General features: G+C 39.6%; 1 protein-coding gene across 3 annotated transcripts in view; it reads right to left on the bottom strand.

Moving 5' to 3' along the window:
- Col14a1 (collagen type XIV alpha 1 chain) overlaps positions 1 to 19,068 on the bottom strand; it is a 197,498-nt gene that overhangs the window by 153,277 nt on the left and 25,153 nt on the right. For all 3 annotated transcript variants that reach the window (XM_069991329.1, XM_069991330.1, XM_069991331.1), the window contains exons 4-5: positions 16,449 to 16,592; positions 13,575 to 13,664 (exon numbers count right to left, since the gene is read on the bottom strand). In XM_069991329.1, the coding sequence (XP_069847430.1) occupies positions 13,575 to 13,664; positions 16,449 to 16,592 (234 nt within the window). The remainder of the gene's footprint in view (positions 1 to 13,574; positions 13,665 to 16,448; positions 16,593 to 19,068) is intronic.

The following is a 19,068-nucleotide window of genomic DNA, read 5'->3' as shown; positions in this document are numbered from 1 at the left end:
TTGGCCTGTGATGGGCATTAACATATATAATTTCTAAACCAGGTACCAGTGTTTCACACCTGTAGTCTTAGCTACTCCAGAGGCTGAGATCTGAGGATCAAGGTTTGAAGTCAGCCAGGGCAGGCAAATCCAAGAGACTCTTATCTCTAATTAACCAGCAAAAAACCCAGAACCACTTCTGTGTGTGGCTCAAGTAGTAGAGTGCCAACCTTGAGTGAAAATGCTAATCAAGAGTCAATGGACCTGAGTATAAGAACCAATATTAACACACAAAAAAAACACAAAATGTGCATTCTAATATTGAGGTGATATTTTGTTTTTTGTTTTGTTTGAGACATTTGTTTTGTTAATATATTTGTTGAGACATATTGCTCAGAACAGCCTTAAACTCATGATCTCCCTGTGTTACCCTTCCAAATGCTGGGATTATAGGCATAAAACTCCATGCTTGCAGCCATACATTCTAATATGACTATAATTACTGGATTATCACAACTAATTCTTGGGAATTCCTGTGTTTCAGATTTTTTTAATTTAAATATGAGGGTATAAGAAGTGAAGTGTGTGTGTGTGTGTGTGTGTGTGTGTGTGTGTGTGTGTGTGCACGTGTGTCTGTGCGCCCCCACATGCATGCACTCAGGGCCTGGGCACTGTCCTTGAGCTTCTTTTGCTCAACACTAGCACTCTACCACTTGAGCCACAGCTCCATTTCTGGCTTTTTCTGAGTAGTTTATTGGAAATAAGAATCTCATGGACTTTCTTTCCCTGGGCTGGCTTCAATCCTCAGATCTCAGCCTCCTGAGTAGCTAGGATTATAGATGTGAACCTCCAGTGCCCAGCAAAAGAAGTGAAAACTTTTGAAGGGACATCAATGAGAGTATATGCCAAGTAATTCTTATTGGGAGCAGCAAATCAGACCCACTGTCTTTGGAAAAAGAATTATTCAATTTAGTGAAGGATTCTGTTCCAACACATTCAAAAGTATTGAATATTCCAAGGCAAGAGTCATCAGCCTTATTCTGAAAAGGACAAAAGAGAAAATATTTAGGTCTCTGCAGGCTATATGATCTCAGTTGGAATTACTCTTGCAGAAATCCAGCCATAGGTAATTCTGCCATAGGTGAGCATAGATGGATTCCAGTAAATCCTAGACAATTAGATTTGCCCCATGGGCTATAGTTTGCTGACTTCTGGAAGGAATAACAAACTCATCTCATAATTTTCCCCTAAAGTGAGAGTTCCAGGACTCTCACTCCTTACTCTGAAGAGATCTAAAAATAATGATAATGAAGACCAGTAACCTCAGTCTAAAAATAATCATTAAGAGAGAAAGAAAGAAAGAAAGAAAAAAGTAACTCTATGCTACTTCTCTTATCTGTCTCATAATCTTTTTCAATCCTGTTATGCATTCTTATGTAAAACTCCAAAAATAACTAGAAAAGGCTGTTTGGAAAACAATGGAGAAACCGCTACTTGTGTACATGTGCCAATATTGTGCTCAAAGGCAAATACCATTTTTCTTTGTAGAACTACTTTTGGATTATTGAAGAAACATGTACAATAGATTAAAAGCAAGCAACTAACTGCATAGCAACTTCTACTACTGTTCTTAGCTCTACATATAAACTAAAAGTCTAAAATTTGTGAAATATTTCTGTATCTGAGACACTATCAATAAAGACTCTTTTTTTGGGGGGGGTCCGGTCATGGGGCCTGAACTCTGGGCTTAGGCGCTGTCCCTCAGCTCTTCAGCTCAAGGCTAGCGCTCTACCACTTGAGCCACAGCGCCACTTCTGGCTTTTTTCTTTTTGCTTATGTGGTGCTGAGGAATTGAACCCAGGGCCTCAGGCATGCAAGGCAAGCACTCTACCACTGAGCCACCTTCCCAGCCCCTCAATAAAGACTCTTATACTTGAAGGTTAGAGGTTTTAAGGAAAACAAAGAGCAATACACTTTGATGTGAATCATGGGCCTATTATATCTTGGAAGAGGGATTACATTAAATTTTTCATTAACATTCAAAGTAAGGAAGAATTTTCTGTCTCTAGTAACCTCCACTAATGCTCTCCTACCCCAATCAGCTTCCTAGGATCCTCAATACTTCCCTGAATTGTCACTATTACTCATAAATTAATTCTCAAGATAATTTTCTAGTTGGGTGCAGTGGCTTACACTTGTAATCCTAGCTACTTGGGAGGTAGAGATTGGGAGCAGCATGGTTCAAGGCCAGTCTGGGAAGAAGTTCATCTCAACCTATAAAGGCTAGGCTTGGTGGCATGTACTTGTTATCCCAGCTAGGTGAGGAGTATAAATAGGAAGATGCAAGCAAATAGGGCTATAGATAGGCAAATCCAAACAGAAGGAGAACCCTATTTGAAAATAATTAAAGCAAAATGACTAAAGGCATGGCTCAAATGGTAGAGCATTAAGCTTGAGACACTGAATTCTTTCAAACATCCAGTAACCTCACAAAGTCCTGTCTCTGCACAAACCTCATGCAACCCTCCTCATTTAGCCCTCCTTGTGAGTAAAATCACCTTTATCCCCAAAATCTCCTGAGATACCTTCCTCCCTCATTCAGGTCCTCATCACTACAATAAATACCTACATATAGCACCTGCCTGACAGTGGGTGTGGAAATATCCCTCTGTGAACATGTCTTCAAGGAAGCACATGGACTATGAATGCATGCTCCTTCTCTAGATTTCCTTAGTATTTATCAGAGAACATGCCAATATCCCTCAATTTCCCATTGACCATATCTTTGTTTGAATTCATATGACTCAATCCTATGTTTTGGAAGAGCAAGAAAAAGGTGCCATCAGGGAAAGAATAGAGAATTTTAGACAGTTTAGGAACATAAAACCATGGCTTAATAACAAAAAACAAAAAAATGCTAGAACCAACCACAAATCAATACATAGACAATTGATTTCATCTCAAAGAGTCTCTAAGTACTGAATGACAAAATATGCTAACATAAACTTCAAATTGTAAAATCTCATATAAAAAATCTAACAAATTCTGCTTTTACAGATAGAAACACAAACAAGCCATAAACTAATGAGTTGTGGAGTGATGTATCACTAATAACACTTTCCTGGGTATTCAAGGTTAGTTTGATCTCCAGTACTATCAAAAGAGAGGGGAAATTAAACAGGGAAGGGAAGGTAAAGGGAGGGAAGAGGAGAGGAGAAGAAAGGAGAGAAGAGGAGAGGAGAGGAGAGAAGAGGAGAGATGCTGCTGAGAGGTTGGTTCCTAAATATTATGAAGTATTAGGTAAGTAAAGCTAAGAGAAAGTTATAAAGGAAGTAATACTTCTTTTTATTATCCCTTATTTTACTTTTGACCATTGTCAGGGTTTTACATCCTCACAAATTAACCTACGCATTCAAAAATTCATAACAAGCAAATAGGAGAGAAAAAAATTAAGTAATACCTGTTCAAATCTAGATTTATATGCTCCAGATTTAAAAAACCACAAATGTTGAGGGGGGACCAAGATGGCGACGGGGCAGTAGGGAAACGCCACAGCTCTCTCCAACCAAAAAGAGAGTTCGAGTTCCAACGCTTAATCTCCCTAAGAGACCGACAACAACAAAAAGACGAACACTCAGAGAAAAACCAGAGGCGGAGAATAACAAAAAAAGAAAGAGAGGAAAAGAAGAATTTCAGAACAGAGAAAAGCGAAAACCCCTCCCCCAACCTTTACTGGCCGCGAGGCAGTGCGCCAAGCCGCCGGCCAGCCGGCCCGGCGGGGGCTGCAGGAGCCCCAGAGACACAGGGGGCCACTTGCAGATCACCAGGTACCGGTTTGCAGAACAGCGGATCGCCAGGAACAGAGAAACCTACCAGCCGGGAGTCTCCACGAGGATCCCACCCCCACCCCTCACTCTCCACCCAAGCAGAGAGGCTCCATCCCGCCAAAGCCGCTCGGCACCAGCAGCGCGACAAAGGGACCTGTCCGCAGACCACCCAACGACCCGGCGGGGCCGTCCGGGCCCCAGAGGTCTGGGCCCCAGAGGCACGGCGAAGAAGCTGCCTGAGCGTGGACACTTTTGACCCGACAGCTTCGACAGAGGCAGAGACAGAAAAGAATCACACAGAGCCACCACCGCCCAACCCAGCCCACAACCACCCCAACTGAACTCGGATTGCAACAACAACTGATGACCTACACCACACAGAAACAACCAGCTCCAGGGTGAGTACCCCACAGGGGAAGTGTATCCCTCAAGGGAGACCAGAGCTGGAGGGAATCCCCAGACCCTGACCTAGACTTCCTACCTCAACACCCGGACCACAGGACCCACTAAAACTGGGAACTGTTTGAGAGCTCCACCAGCCCGTGGAGCACACTCAGCTGGCCAGGCCAGAGCAAGAGTGCCCCTGGAAGGGAGCTTAAATGCCCAAGCCAGGAACAGCACCCCTGGGTCAAGACTACCAACAGTAGAAGAAATTTGAACTGTGTCCCCCAGACTGTATAACCTAGGTGGTATACACATCAGCACAGGCCTAACGAGTGTGCTCCAGGCTGCATAACCTAGGTGGTATACACATCAGCACAGGCCAAACAAGCGCACTCCAGGCTGGGGCCAGAACCAGGCCCGGGGATCCGGCGCCTGAACAACACGACCAACTCCTCCCAACTGAAGTAAAAAGCTGAGCATACACCTCAACAGAGGGGAGAAAACCAGGAAACAACACTCCCCGGGAAGCACGCCTGTGACAACAAAAGACCTGGAGGCCCAGGACAAGAGAAGCCCAAACCCCACCAAAACTCCACCCATATACCCTAGACTGGGAATTGGGCAACACAGGCTGCCAGCACCTGATAGTAAGCAGGAGCTCAGACTGTTAAGGTGGCTCAGCAATACAGTGATAGTCTTGGATGTATGAGGCCCTGGATCGGATTCCTCAGTATCACAAAAGCAAAAAGGGTCAGAAGTGGTGCTGTGGCTCAAATGGTAGGGTGCCAGCCTTGAGCTGAAGAGCTGAGGGACAGCACCCAAACCTAGAGTTCAAGCCCACAACCAGCCCAAAACAAACAAACAAAAACACATCAGGAGCCCATAGCAGACTCCAGTATTTGGGAGAGTGCATCCAGAGCATCTGTTCTTCACAAGAGCACCCGTAGGAGCAAACACAAGCAGTCTAGGCTGCTCAACCCTTCCAAAGGCGGGAACTGCCAGCAATCTACAGCAGAGAGCTGAGAATCCTAAGTAAGTCAGAATAGCAGCTGGAAATAGGCTCCCAACAGAACCCAGATCAGGCACAGACTCTCTCTACCAATACAGAATCAGCAACCAAGCAAAGACAGACACACCAAAACAAAATTGAAGAGCAGTCTCCTGAACCTCCATGCGAAAATCACAGAGAAAAATCACAAGGTTTACCACCACCCAGGACAGCAAGCTCGCCTCAAAAGCCAGCAGCCACGCAGGGAAGAGCCCCAGTGGGAGCAAAGCAGGAATGGAAGACAAAAGCTACATCCAAGGGTTGCTGGAGGCAATGACTCAAGAAATAAAGCGAGAAATTGATCAGAAATTGAAAGAGCACAAGGATGAACTATCCAAAGAGATACAGGGTATCAAACAAGAGATGCATGCAAAAATAGAAGCTGCACAAACCTCAGTAAGAAGTGAGATAAACGCCAAATTAGAGGTAATGCATACCTCATTGAGAGGTGAGATCAGTACTCTGAGAACCAACATTGAATCCATAAAGGGATCCACTGTCAACAGAGTGAATGAAATGGAAGGTAGAGTGTCAGATACAGAAGACAGAATACACCAACTGTACCAAAAAGTGACAGATATGGAAAAATCACTCAAATTAAACCAAAAGGAAATTCAAGAGCAAGCAGATAATGCTAAAAAATTTAACCTTCGCATAATTGGAGTGGACGAAGGTGAGGAATTCCAGAGCAAGGGAGTGCAACACCTATTTAACAAGATAATCAATGAAAATTTTCCCCACCTCAAAAACGACCATCTTAACTACATCACAAAAGCTTATCAAACACCCAACAAGCAAGACCCCAGGAGAAACACTTCTAGACACATTATAGTAAAAATGATAGATCTGAATAATAAGGAAACAATCCTGCATGCAGCAAAAATGAAGAAGGAGCTATACTACAACGGGGAAAAAAGAATCACTGCAGATCTCTCCACACAAACAATGAATGCAAGAAAAGCCTGGGAAAGCACCATACGAGCCCTGAGAGCCAATAACTGCAACCCAGACTAATATACCCGGCAAAGCTAGCATTCACATTGGATGGAGAACTGAAAACTTTTAATAGCAAAGAAAAACTAAATGAATACATAAACATTAAGCCAGCATTACAAAGAATTCTAAGGGGGGGACACAACCTGAAGAAAGCAACCAGGAACTGGGGCCTGCCCCAAACAGGCGTTACTCAAAGTCTAACTGAGCAAGCACAGGAGGAAAGGAAAGAAGAAAAACTTAGGAAAACGGAATGACAGGGACAACAATGCATCTCTCTATACTTTCTCTTAGTATAAATGGGCTGAATTCGCCAATTAAAAGAAAACGAACTGAGGACTGGATCAGAAAACAAGACCCATCCATCTGTTGCCTTCAGGAGACCCACCTCTCAACCAAACATACAAACAAACTCAGAGTGAAGGGGTGGAAAAGGATCTACCAATCAAACGCCCCCAGTAAGAAAGCAGGTGTAGCTATCCTGATATCTGACAAAATAAACTTTTCATTAAAATCAGTACAGAAAGACAAGGACGGACACTACATATTAATAAAGGGAACAATCCAAGAGCAGGATATAACCATCATCAACTTATATGCCCCAAATATTGGTGCACCCAGATATGTCAAACAAATGCTCTCAAACTTACAGAATAAAATAGATCCCAATACGATAATACTAGGAGACTTTAACACACCACTCTCACCAAAGGACAGGTCTACCAACCAGAGGATTGGCAAAGAAGCTACCGAATTAAGAGAGGCCATACTCCAAGCGGAATTAACTGACATCTACCGAGTATTTCACCCTAAAACAACACAGTACACATTCTTCTCAGCAGCTCACAGAACTTTCTCCAAAATAGACCATATCATAGTTCATGCAAGGAACTTAAGCAAATATAAAGGGATCGACATAATCCCCTGTATCCTATCTGACCACAGTGGAATCAAGCTAGCTCTCAATAACAAAGTATACCGCAGAAATTTCTCTAATACATGGAAATTGAACAGCACACTCCTTAACAATGCCTGGATAACAGAAGAGATCAGAGAAGAAATAAAGCATTTCCTACAACTCAATGAAAATGAAAACACCTCACAAAGAAACTTGTGGGACACAGCAAAAGCAGTCCTGAGGGGCAAATTTATTGCCCTCAGTGCCCATATCAAGAGAATGCAGACAGACCAAGTAAATAATCTCATGTTGCAATTAAAACAGCTAGAAAAACAAGAAAAAATGGGACCTAAAGCTACTAGACGAAGCCAGATAACCAAATTAAAAGCAGAGATTAACCAATTAGAAAATCAGAAAACCATAACCAAAATAAACCAAACAAAAAGCTGGTTCTTTGAAAAAATAAACAAAATTGATGGCCCATTGGCTAGATTAATTTAAAAAAGAAGAGAGGAAACCCATATTAATAGGATTAGGGATGCCATGGGAAACATCACAACACGTACCCAAGATATCCAAACAATTCTAACAGACTACTTTCAAAAGCTATACTCTCTAAAGGAAGAAAATCGGGCAGAAATGGATGCATTTTTAGAGAAATACAAGTTGCCCAAACTGAGCAAAGAAGAAGTTAACCAATTAAATAAGCCAATATCCTATAATGAGATACAGGAAGCTATCAAAAGTCTTCCAACAAAAAAAAGCCCAGGACCAGATGGATTCACAGCAGAATTCTATAAGACCTTTAAACAAGAACTAATACCCATACTTCTCAAGCTCTTCAGAGAAACAGAGAAGGAGGGAGCTATCCCAAACTCATTCTACGAAGCCAATATCACACTCATCCCCAAACCAGGCAAAGACCCAACCAAAAAAGGAGAATTACAGGCCAATCTCCTTGATGAACACAGATGCAAAGATCCTTAACAAGATTCTAGCTAACAGAATCCAGAAACACATAAAAAAAAATAATTCACTATGACCAGGTAGGCTTCATCCCAGAGACACAGGGATGGTTTAACATACGTAAGTCAATAAATGTAATCCAACATATCAACAGAGCCAAGGTCAAGAATCACATGATTATCGCCACAGATGCAGAAAAGGCCTTTGACAAAATTCAACATTCATTCATGCTAAAAGCTCTGGAGAAAATAGGAATAGAAGGAACATTTCTAAAAACAATAAAAGCCATTTAGGACAGACCAATAGCCAATATTATACTTAATGGGGAAAAGCTACAACCAATTCTCCTAAAATCAGGAACAAGGCAAGGATGCCCACTGTCTCCACTCCTCTTCAATATAGTCCTGGAACCCTTAGCCAGTGCAATAAGGCAAGAAAAAGACATTAAAGGGATCCGCATAGGGAAAGAAGAAGTTAAACTGTCCCTTTTTGCAGACGACATGATACTATACCTCCACGATCCCAAAAATTCCATCCCCAAACTCTTAGAAATCATAAATCACTTCGGCAAAATAGCAGGATACAAAATAAACCCACAAAAAATCAGTTGCCTTCCTGTACACTGACAATGTACAGGAAGAGAGGGAAATATAGGGAGCAACCTCATTCACAATAACCTCCCAAAAAATAAAATATTTAGGAATTAACCTAACCAAAGATGTAAAAGAACTATTTAATGAGAACTATAAAAAGTTAAAGAAAGAAATTGCAGAAGACACTAGGAAATGGAAAGACCTCCCATGCTCCTGGATAGGCCGACTTAATATAGTAAAGATGGTAATACTTCCAAAACTAATATACAAATTCAACGCAATTCCTATTAAAATCCCAATGACGTACATCACTGAAATACAGAAAACAGTCCAAAAATTCATATGGAACAACAAAAGACCTAGAATAGCCAAAACAATTCTAGGGGATAAAGACAATATGGGAGGGCTATCCATGCCGAACTTCAAACTCTACTACAGAGCTATAATAACAAAGACAGCATGGTACTGGCACAAAAACAGACCCGAAGACCAATGGAACAGAATAGAAGATCCAGAAATAAATCCACAGGCCTACAGCCAGCTGATATTCGACAAAGGAGCCAAAGACATACAATGGAAGAAACACAGCCTCTTCAACCGCTGGTGCTGGGAAAACTGGGCAGCCACATGCAGAAAAATAAAAGTGGACCCCAGCCTATCACCATGCACCAACATCAACTCAAAATGGATTAAAGACCTTAACATTAAACCTGAATCTCTGAAACTACTGCAGGACAGAGTAGGAGAGACACTTGAACTAATAGGCACAGGAAGGAACTTCCTGAACAGAGTCCCAGGATCACAACAAGTTGGAGAGAGACTCGACAAATGGGACTACCTTAAAATAAAAAGCTTCTGCACAGATAAAGCTATCGCAACCAAGCTAGAAAGACAACCAACTAATTGGGAAAAAATATTTACCAGCAATATATCAGACAAGGGGTTAACATCCTGTATATACAGGGAACTCAAGAAACTAATCCCTCCCAAACCTAACAAACCAATTACTAAATGGGCAAGGGAACTAAAGAGGGACTTCTCAAATGAAGAAATAAAAATGGCAACGAAACACATGAGGAAATGTTCATCATCCCTGGTGGTGAAGGAAATGCAAATAAAGACAACCCTGAGATACCACCTTACCCCAGTCAGAATGTCCCACATCCACAAATCAGCCAACGACAAATGCTGGAGGGGATGTGGAGAACGAGGAACGCTATTACACTGCTGGTGGGAATGTACACTTATACAACCACTTTGGAAAGCAGTCTGGAGGGTCCTTAGAAAGCTAAAGATTGACCTCCCTTACGACCCAGTCATACCACTTCTAGGCATCTACCCTGAACAACAGGAACCAATATACAAGGACACGTGCACCTCCATGTTTATTGCAGCACTGTTCGCAATAGCTAGGATATGGAAACAACCTAGATGCCCCACCACAGATGAATGGATCCAAAAATTGTGGTATCTATACACAATGGAATATTATGCAGCCATTAGAAATGACAAAATAATGGCATTTGCAGGGAAATGGATGGAGCTAGAAGGAATCATGTTGAGCGAGGTAAGCCAAGAACGAAGAGACAAACAGTACATGGTCTCCCTGCTAAGTGGATGCTAAATCCAAAATGTTAGGTGATATGACAAAACTAACAGGACTTAAGAAACAAAGAACTCCCACTCATCTGGTTGAACCACTACCAAATATCCCCATGCTGCTGATCACATATATGGTATATAACATGTGAGCACTGTTATATATTACAGACTGTGATAGACAATTTGCTCCAGGAAAGTTAGAATGAACTTGTGACTTTAAATGAGCATCATTATTCCACAATACTGTGAATTTCCGGAAATTATGTAATCACAATAAAAAAAAAAGAACCTCGGGGAAGGGAGGGAGGGAGGGGATGGTAGGGGGAAAACAATGGAGGGGGTAACAATGTTCAAGAGGAAGTGTACTCATTACCTCACTCATGTAACTGTAACCCTCTGTATAGTATCTTTACAATAAAAAAATTTAAAAAAAAACCACAAATGTTGAACACTAGTTAATGGATTAGTTTGTCTGTCAGCTGTGTCTATAGATTAGCAAATCTACTGATTCCTTTGATTGAAAATATAAGTAGATGGCTTCTACAGTACTGGGAGCAAGCCATGTTTTCCACTCTCTCTGAAAGAAGTTATACATATAAAAGAAGAGTGGACTTGAATACTGAGTGACAAAAGTATAAAATAATATATAATAAAATAGATTGACAGATAGTGATAGACAGATAGTAGCATGACACCCTAAAATCAGTATACACTTTTATATTGTGAGAAATGGTAAAGTTACTGATTAAGCTTAGGCTTTTTAAGTTAGATCTTTATTTTGTCAGTTATGGGACTTGAATTCACCCCAGGGCCTGGGTGCTGTCTCTGAGCCTCTTTCTACTCAAGGCTAGCACTATACCACTTGAGCCACAGGGCCATTTCCTGTTTTTGAGTGGTTAATTGGAGATAAGAGTCTCATGGGGACTTTTGCTGCCCAGGCCAGCTTCAAACCGAGATCCTCAGGTCTCAGCTTCCTGAGTAGCCAGAATTACAGGTGTGAGCCACCAGTGCCCAGCCAACATGTTAGATTTGTTATTACAATTATACAAAAATATTAATACTTTCCATATCAGTAGAGAGTGAAACAAAGAGAAACTTTGTTGATTACAAGTAAAGGATACAGGAAAAAAAAAGATGATAGGAAACTTGCAAGGTGGCAGAAAGCACAAATAAATGGAAAGTCCAAAATTATGAATAACTTCAACAAATATAAGTAACAAAAGCCCCCAAATAAAACAGAGATTGATGGAATATTTCAATGCCACTCTCTGGGGCTATAGGTACAGTATAAGTGGTAAAGTGTTTGACTAGCATGTTCAAGGCTCCAAGGCCAATCCCCAATACTTAAAAAAAAAAGGCCACTAAATGTTCTTTACAAAGATTACTCATTTGAAACCCAAGGAAACAAATACAATGAGAGTTAAAGACCAGAACAAAGATGGCAAAACTATATTAATCGTTCAGAAAATAATCTCTGAGGCAAATATTGAATTACTAATGTGAACAAGAATAATTACAAATAACACATAATAAAATTCATTAGGAAAATGTAACATTGCATATGTATCTAAGTATTTAAAGGAAAATTACCAGATATAGTAAGAATGGGTAAACATTAGTAGAGACTAAAACACATTTTTCTTAAGAACATGTGGAATGTTTTTTAAATTGAACACATTTAAGTATTAAGGTGTCCTAAGAAATTTCAAACAATATTCCTTCACACCATGTTCTCTGACTACATGCAATAAAAAGTTAAACATTGACAGCAAATAAATGTTTTAAAATCTTCACGTTTAGAAATTCTAAACATATTTTAAGTAACTAATGGATTAAAGAAGATAATCTAGCAGAAATTAGAAAATAATAATGGTATATGTCAAAATCTATGTGATACAGCTCAAGCAGCCTTTGGAAACTTGCAGATTTTAAAATGCATATGACAGAAAAGAAGAAACACTAACAGTGAATGACATAAGCATACAACTTGGGAGGCTAGGAAATAAAAATATAATCAATTAATAAATATTAGATATAAAAACATAAACTACAAGGTAACAATAAAAAGATAAATATACTCAACTGAAAAACTTGACTTTGAGATGTATAATCCAGGAATATTCTACCACATGCATAGAAGGAAAGGTATCCACCAGTGTGATAGAAGAGGTTTTGTATGCAAAATATTTAGAAGACTTCTTAAAGTATTTTTTAGAATGACAACATGAAAGAAAACTGAACAGAAAAAAAAATTCACTACTAAATGTATAAATGATTAGATCATTCCTCATCAGAAAAATGAAAGTCAGACTAATAAGGTGTATTGGGAATTTTTGGTAACATTGAAGATTTCACATGTTGGAAATAGATAGAAATAAACACTGCATCCACAGTCTGCTATTTAGCTATAAATCTAGAAATCTATAAATCCTTTAACCTACAATTCTGTATTTGAAATATGCTGTGTGTAGCATGTTTATGATAGTGGGAATCAGAAAACATCTATAGTCATCCATAAAAGGACAACTGATAAATACTAATAATATACTCCACAGATAACTATCTGGTCATGTAAAAAATGAGAGCGGATCATTTGAGGGGTTGGGTGGAGTTGGAAGAGATGAGGAGAATGATGGACAGGATGGCAAAGATCAAGATGCATTGAACTCATGAACTGATATGTTAAATGGAAGCATCTTTTACAACTTTTTATATATCATTAAGTAAAGATAATAGGAAAAATGAGGTGTACTAATAATCAAACCTAACACTACTCAAGAGTGAGCAACATTTGAAATATTTTTTTTCTTGTTGCTACACCATTTATCCTGAAGAAGTCTGCAAGGAAATCTTACTCTTCACAGGTACCATGAAGAACGAGTCATAGAAATGTGGATATCTATTAGTGTGAGATCACAGGACTGAGCTTAGAAGTGCTTTGCTTTCCAGGAGACACAGCGTGGATGTGTATAATTACCATCCTCCTGTATATCATGACAGGGAAGATCTTAGAATGCAAAAACAATACAGAAAATAAGGAACATAACGTGACAGGCTGCATGTGTATACTTGAACATTCATAGAAAAGTGATGGAGAGGTCACAGGCCCAAGTGTTGACAGCTATTATGTGTGAGGAAGGATGGAAGGGGTGGAAACGAGCCCAGGGTGAGTTTCATAGTAGATTGTATTACTCTGCTAATGGGACCCACAAGTGTGCACATGTGCATTGTCTGTGCACTATACAAACCGACTCCCAAATGAGCTCATCAAAAAAATATCTGACCTTCTGGTGAAGATGGTTTACTCCCATTTCCTCTGTCAACAACCTTGACTCGGGGCTTGGTTGAATCTTTTCTTTTTTCTAAATCTTTAACTGCAAAGAAAGTAAGAAACACAACATTGTCAGTGAGCAGCTATAAGAAAATACTCACTGATGGGCTGGGAAGGTAGCTCAATGGTAGAGTGCTTGCCTTGCATGCCTGAGGCCCTGGGTTCAATTCCTCAGCACCACATAGGCAGAAAAGGCCAGAAGTGGCGCTGTGGCTCAAGTGGTAGAGCGCTAGCCTTGAGCTGAAGAGCTGAGGGACAGTGCCCAGGCCCAGAGTTCAGGCCCCACAACCGGACCCAAAAAGAAAAAAAAAAAAAACTCACTGGATTGTGCAAAAAACCCTGCAAGCCCTGAAAGTATGCATAGACTTAGAGCACTAAGTCATCCTCAAATATGAAGATTGCTCCTTTTTTTTTTTTCAATCTTGCCATAAGGAATGAAAAGTAGTAAAGGCTTTGGTTTAAGTATTCATTGTGGGCAGATGTGTCAAACAAATTTAATCTTTCATAACTGCTATAACTGGCATGATCATTCACAACGAAATGGGAAAGCAGGAGGATAAAACATATTTCATAAAACCAATAAGCATCCCAGCACCAGTGGCTCACGTCTGTAATCCTAGCTACTTGGGAGGCTGAGATCTGAAGCCAGCCTTGGCAGGAAAGTCCATGAGACTCTTCTCTCCAATAAACTACAAAAAAATCAAAACAAAACAAAAACAAAAGCCCAAAGTGGAACTGCGGCTGAAGGGGTAGAGTACTAGCCTTGAGCATAAAAACTCAAGGACAGCACCCAGAAGCTAGGCCTAATTTCAAGCCCCAGGAATGGCACCAAAAAAGAAAAAAAAGAAAAAAAAAACAGAAGAAAAGCTTTACTTAATGAAGAATCCAAATCATTCAAGGCTTTGCCTTGAGCATCATTTTCTTGGATCCAGCTATGGGAACCTCAAGGCAGAGAGATCAGGCTTTAGCTCCAACCCTACAGGGAGCAAGCTGACATGGAAAATGGAAAGAAAGTCATGCAAAAAATATTTTATTTTTATTCTAAGAAACTGCTATTTGAGGAGAACAAATCCCTCTATTCTGCCAACAAAAATAACCTAGCTAAAATGAGAGGTACTTACATATAATTTATCTGTTAACCAGTTAACTTGCTTCACTGCCATTATCCCACAGAGCTGAGCAAGCCACACACAAATGGATTTCTTTTCAATGTGTTTTGAATAAGTAGTTACTAAGGAAGCTTTTTAGGGTCTCCTGTGTTTCTTCTTGCTGCTTAGTTAATAAAATGTTTGAAACAATCACAAAACCTTCAGCTTCAAGTGAATGAATCATAGTCTTTTTCTCCTCCTACTGCTACCCAGAGGCTTTAAGAGAAGTTCTTTCAGTCATTCCATAAGCCAAAGAGGCATTCAGCTCCAGTACAAGGAGACAGAGGGCTTATTTATACTGAAAATAACCTAAAATCTTTTTCTAGAGCTCCTGAACAATGTGAGTTTCAAAAGAATGTAACAGTGGGCTCATATCTATAATCCTAGCTGCTCAGCAGGCTGAACTCTAAGGATCCAAGTTCAAAGCCAACTTGCCAACCTTAGGCAGATAAATACAAGAGACTCTTATCACCAATCAACTAGTAAAAAGCCAGAAGTGGAGGTATGGTTCCAGTGGTAGAATACCAGCCTTGAGAAAAAGCCAAGGGGAGATCTCAACTCCCTGAATACAAGCCCCAGTATACTTTCTCTCTTTCTCTCACTCACACACACATACACACACACACACACACACACACACACACACACACACACACACACACACACAATCATAACTTTTATATCATCTGTATGTCCTGCAGACAGGGAGATTTGTCAAATGTCTCTGTTCAAAAATTGAAGAGGAGGTAGCAAATTAGCAGTTTTGCTTGGTTTCTGTTCTTTTCGAAATAAAAAAATACGTCTCCCAACATTATGTATATTAGGTGTACACAGCCCAGATATAATATGATTGTATACAGAGCTCCAGGATCCATGACCTCCAAGACTTTGGGATTGACTTTATGGCAAGATCAAAGAAGGTATTTTCTAAAATAAGGAAAAAAATATTGTTTCTGGTCAGTCATGGGGCTTCAACTCAGGGCCTGGGCAATGTTCCTGAGCTTTTTTGCTCAAGGCTAGTGCTCTACCACTTTGAGCCACAGCTCCACTTCTGGTTTTTAGATGGTTCATTGGACAGCACCCAAGCCCTGTGTTCAAGCCCCAGTACTGTCACCAAAAAAAAAAAAACTACTATTGCTTTATCATATAATCAAAGAGAAAGCTCTGGAAAGTACATTGAAGAACTGTCTAACCACAATGGAGGAGACAATGTTAAGGAAGGCATTTAAAAGCTAAATCTTAGCTAGTGCTGGTGATCTCAGGGTTGCAGTTCAAAGCCAGCCAGGGCAGGAAAGTTCCTGAGACTCTTATCTCCAATAAACTATTCCAAAAAAAAAAAAATCCAGAAGTGGCACTGTGGCTCAAGTGGTAGAATGCTAAGCTGGAGCACAGAGAGGCCCAAGGGCAGTGCCCAGACCCTGAGTTCAAGCCCCAGAATCAGCAAAACATTAATTAACTAATTAAAAGCTAAATCTTAAACAATGTATGGGAATACAACAATGCTGGAAAAGAAAAGGCAGGTATTGGAGCGATTCATACAAGGTTAGATGAAAGATATTTCAAGATCTCTGTAAATCTAAAAAAACAATTAGGTAACCCCTTAGAATATAACACCACAGCCTCAAATCTAGTCTTAGGACACAGCCCTGGATATAACTTTAACATCTGTAAATACATACTTCTGAACTGCCCTTGGGCTGGCTTGCTTTCTTTGTCTTTATTGTATGCAATGAGTTGAACAGTGTAATTCTGCTCAGGCATAAGACCCTGAATAATTGCTTTAGTTGCAGTATTCTGGAGATTGAGTTGATTGGTTTTTCCCCCTGAAATAAAACAGAAAGGTAAGTCAATTTTAATATATAAGATTAACTATATGTGTAAAGAAATTGTAATCATCAACAATCAAGATTCAACGAAGCAAAAGATGTTTTTTAAGATGTACTTTGGTTACACATATATATAGACTATACAGCATAATGTTTCACTAGACATCAAAAATTAAATAAATGCATTCAAAAATACATAAAGTCTTGGCGGGATAGGTGGGGTCAAGAGAGATGGGAAAAGCTGACACTGATCAAGGGGCATTGTTCTCAAAATTGTTATGCTGAATTGAAACCCCTTTGTCGAACTACTTACAGATAACTTCTTAAAAATAATATATTTAAAACAAAATACACATAATGATATGCAAGTGTACAGCATATAATTATAATAATAGAGAGCTGGGTGCCAGTGGCTCACACCTATAATCCTAGCTACTCAGGAGGCTGAGATCTGAGGATCAAGGTTCAAAGCCAGCCCAGGCAAGAAAGTCCATGAAACTCTTATCTCCAATAAACCACCCGAAAACCGGAAGTGGTGCTGTAGCTCAAGTGGTAGAGTGCTAGCCTTGAGCTGAAGCGCTGAGGGACAGCGCTCAGGCCCAGAGTTTAAGCCCCACGACCACCACTACCAACAACAATAATAATAATAATAGAATTTCCATTCTCATTTCAGCTATGTTTTTTATTAGATAACAAATTGATATCTACATTAGGTAAAAAGGCATTTACAAAAGTCTGACAACAAAACATACTATTGCTTCTATAATTCTAAGGAAAATCATAATGTAAGACTAGAAGATACCTCAATATCAGAAGCATGCTTCATGAAAAGCAATTACACTTGAAAGTGAAGCATGAAGCCAAGGGCTGATGGCTCATGTCTGTAATCCCAGGCAGAAAGTCCATGAGATTCTCATCTCCAATTAATCACCAAAAAGCAGAAGTGGAGCTGTAGCTCCAATGGTAGAGAGCTAGCCTTGAGCAAAAAAAAAGCTCACTCACATCAGGACCCCTGGGTCCTTGACTTCAAGCCCCAGAACCAGTACAGCCAAAAGAAAAACATAATAATGATAAGGTAAAGGGAGACAGGAAGTGGCTGAATGTAATTAGCTAGCCATGCTAAGGCTTTTTTCCTCTAAATCCCTAAAATCATTCAAAGCATCCTTGGGACGTGGGCAATTCTGTTATCTTAAATCTGACCACCACTCACTCAGGAACCACTTAACAGCTAGCTTGATTCATTTAAAAAAAAATCTTCCCTCACCATCGAATTAAATTGATATTTAATTCCTTCTGGAAAATGTTGTTGGTTAAATACTGATCTGTCATGCAAAACTTCTGATTTAACTTTACTTTCTTCATTTCAGCTATCATAAAGTAGACCAAGGAAATCTTCTTAATATGTACTTCACACTTAAAAAAAGATTTTTAGAAAACCTTGCATAGGGATCATATGCATATATACACAAACATACTAACTACAGTATGATATTTTCAGAGAATTCGAATGGTATAATTCTTTTGAACAACTAACTTATAGTTTAGTAAAATGAATACTAACTCAAAGGAAGAAGAGTAGATAAAGGAAGAGAGGAAGAATGAGGAATAATATATAATATATAATATATAATTTTCACATGAAAATGGAACTAGGAATTGAGCCACATCTCCAGTCCAGTTTATTACTAAGTATTGTGGCGATGGAATCTCTTAGACTTTTCTGTGTAGGTTGGTTTTGAGCCACAGTCCTACAATCTCAGCTTCTTGAGTAACTAGGATTACTGACATGAGCCACCAGTACCTGGCTCAATTGAATTTTAATTAAAATTTTCTGTATATCAATTTTATATTCATGACCATGATTTAGTTTATCATTTATATCAATGTCTACTTAGACTTTATAGTTATAAAATGACTTAATCACCTTCTATCAAGTTTATTAGCTATAATATAATTTTTCAGTATAATTTATTCAAGTAGTCATAACTATTTGACACCCACATGTATTTTTATGTGTGTGCTGGCCCTGGGACTTGAACTCAACGCTTGAGTTTCTTGTGTTCAAGGCTAGCACTCTACCACTTGAGCCACAGCTCCATTTCTGGTTCCTTCTTCTTTTTTTTGTTGTAGTTAATTGGGGATAAGAGTCTCATGGACTTTCCTGCCCTCTAGCTGGCTTTGGACCACAATCACCAGCCCACTGAGTAGCTAGTACTATGGGAATAAACCATCAGTGTCCAGCTGTATTATTATATTTTTAATATCGTTTTATTATTTTTTTCATTTATGTGGCACTGAGGAATTAAACCCAGGGCCTCATGTATGCTACACAAGGACACTACCACTAAGCCAAAGTCTTTATTCCATATTGAAACATAGTATGACTCTTTGATCATCTGAAATGTTGGCCTAAAGAGAATTATCACAGTGAACACAGGAGTCACTCCTTGATGAATGATACTTCTTGGATTGG

Source organism: Dipodomys merriami, unplaced genomic scaffold (genome assembly GCF_024711535.1).
Source record: "Dipodomys merriami isolate MVZ:Mamm:240054 unplaced genomic scaffold, mDipMer1.0.p SCAF_4, whole genome shotgun sequence".
Taxonomy (NCBI): Eukaryota; Metazoa; Chordata; class Mammalia; order Rodentia; family Heteromyidae; genus Dipodomys; species Dipodomys merriami.
Note: the sequence above shows the minus strand (reverse complement) of the source record. Positions and strands in the feature narration are given on the sequence as shown.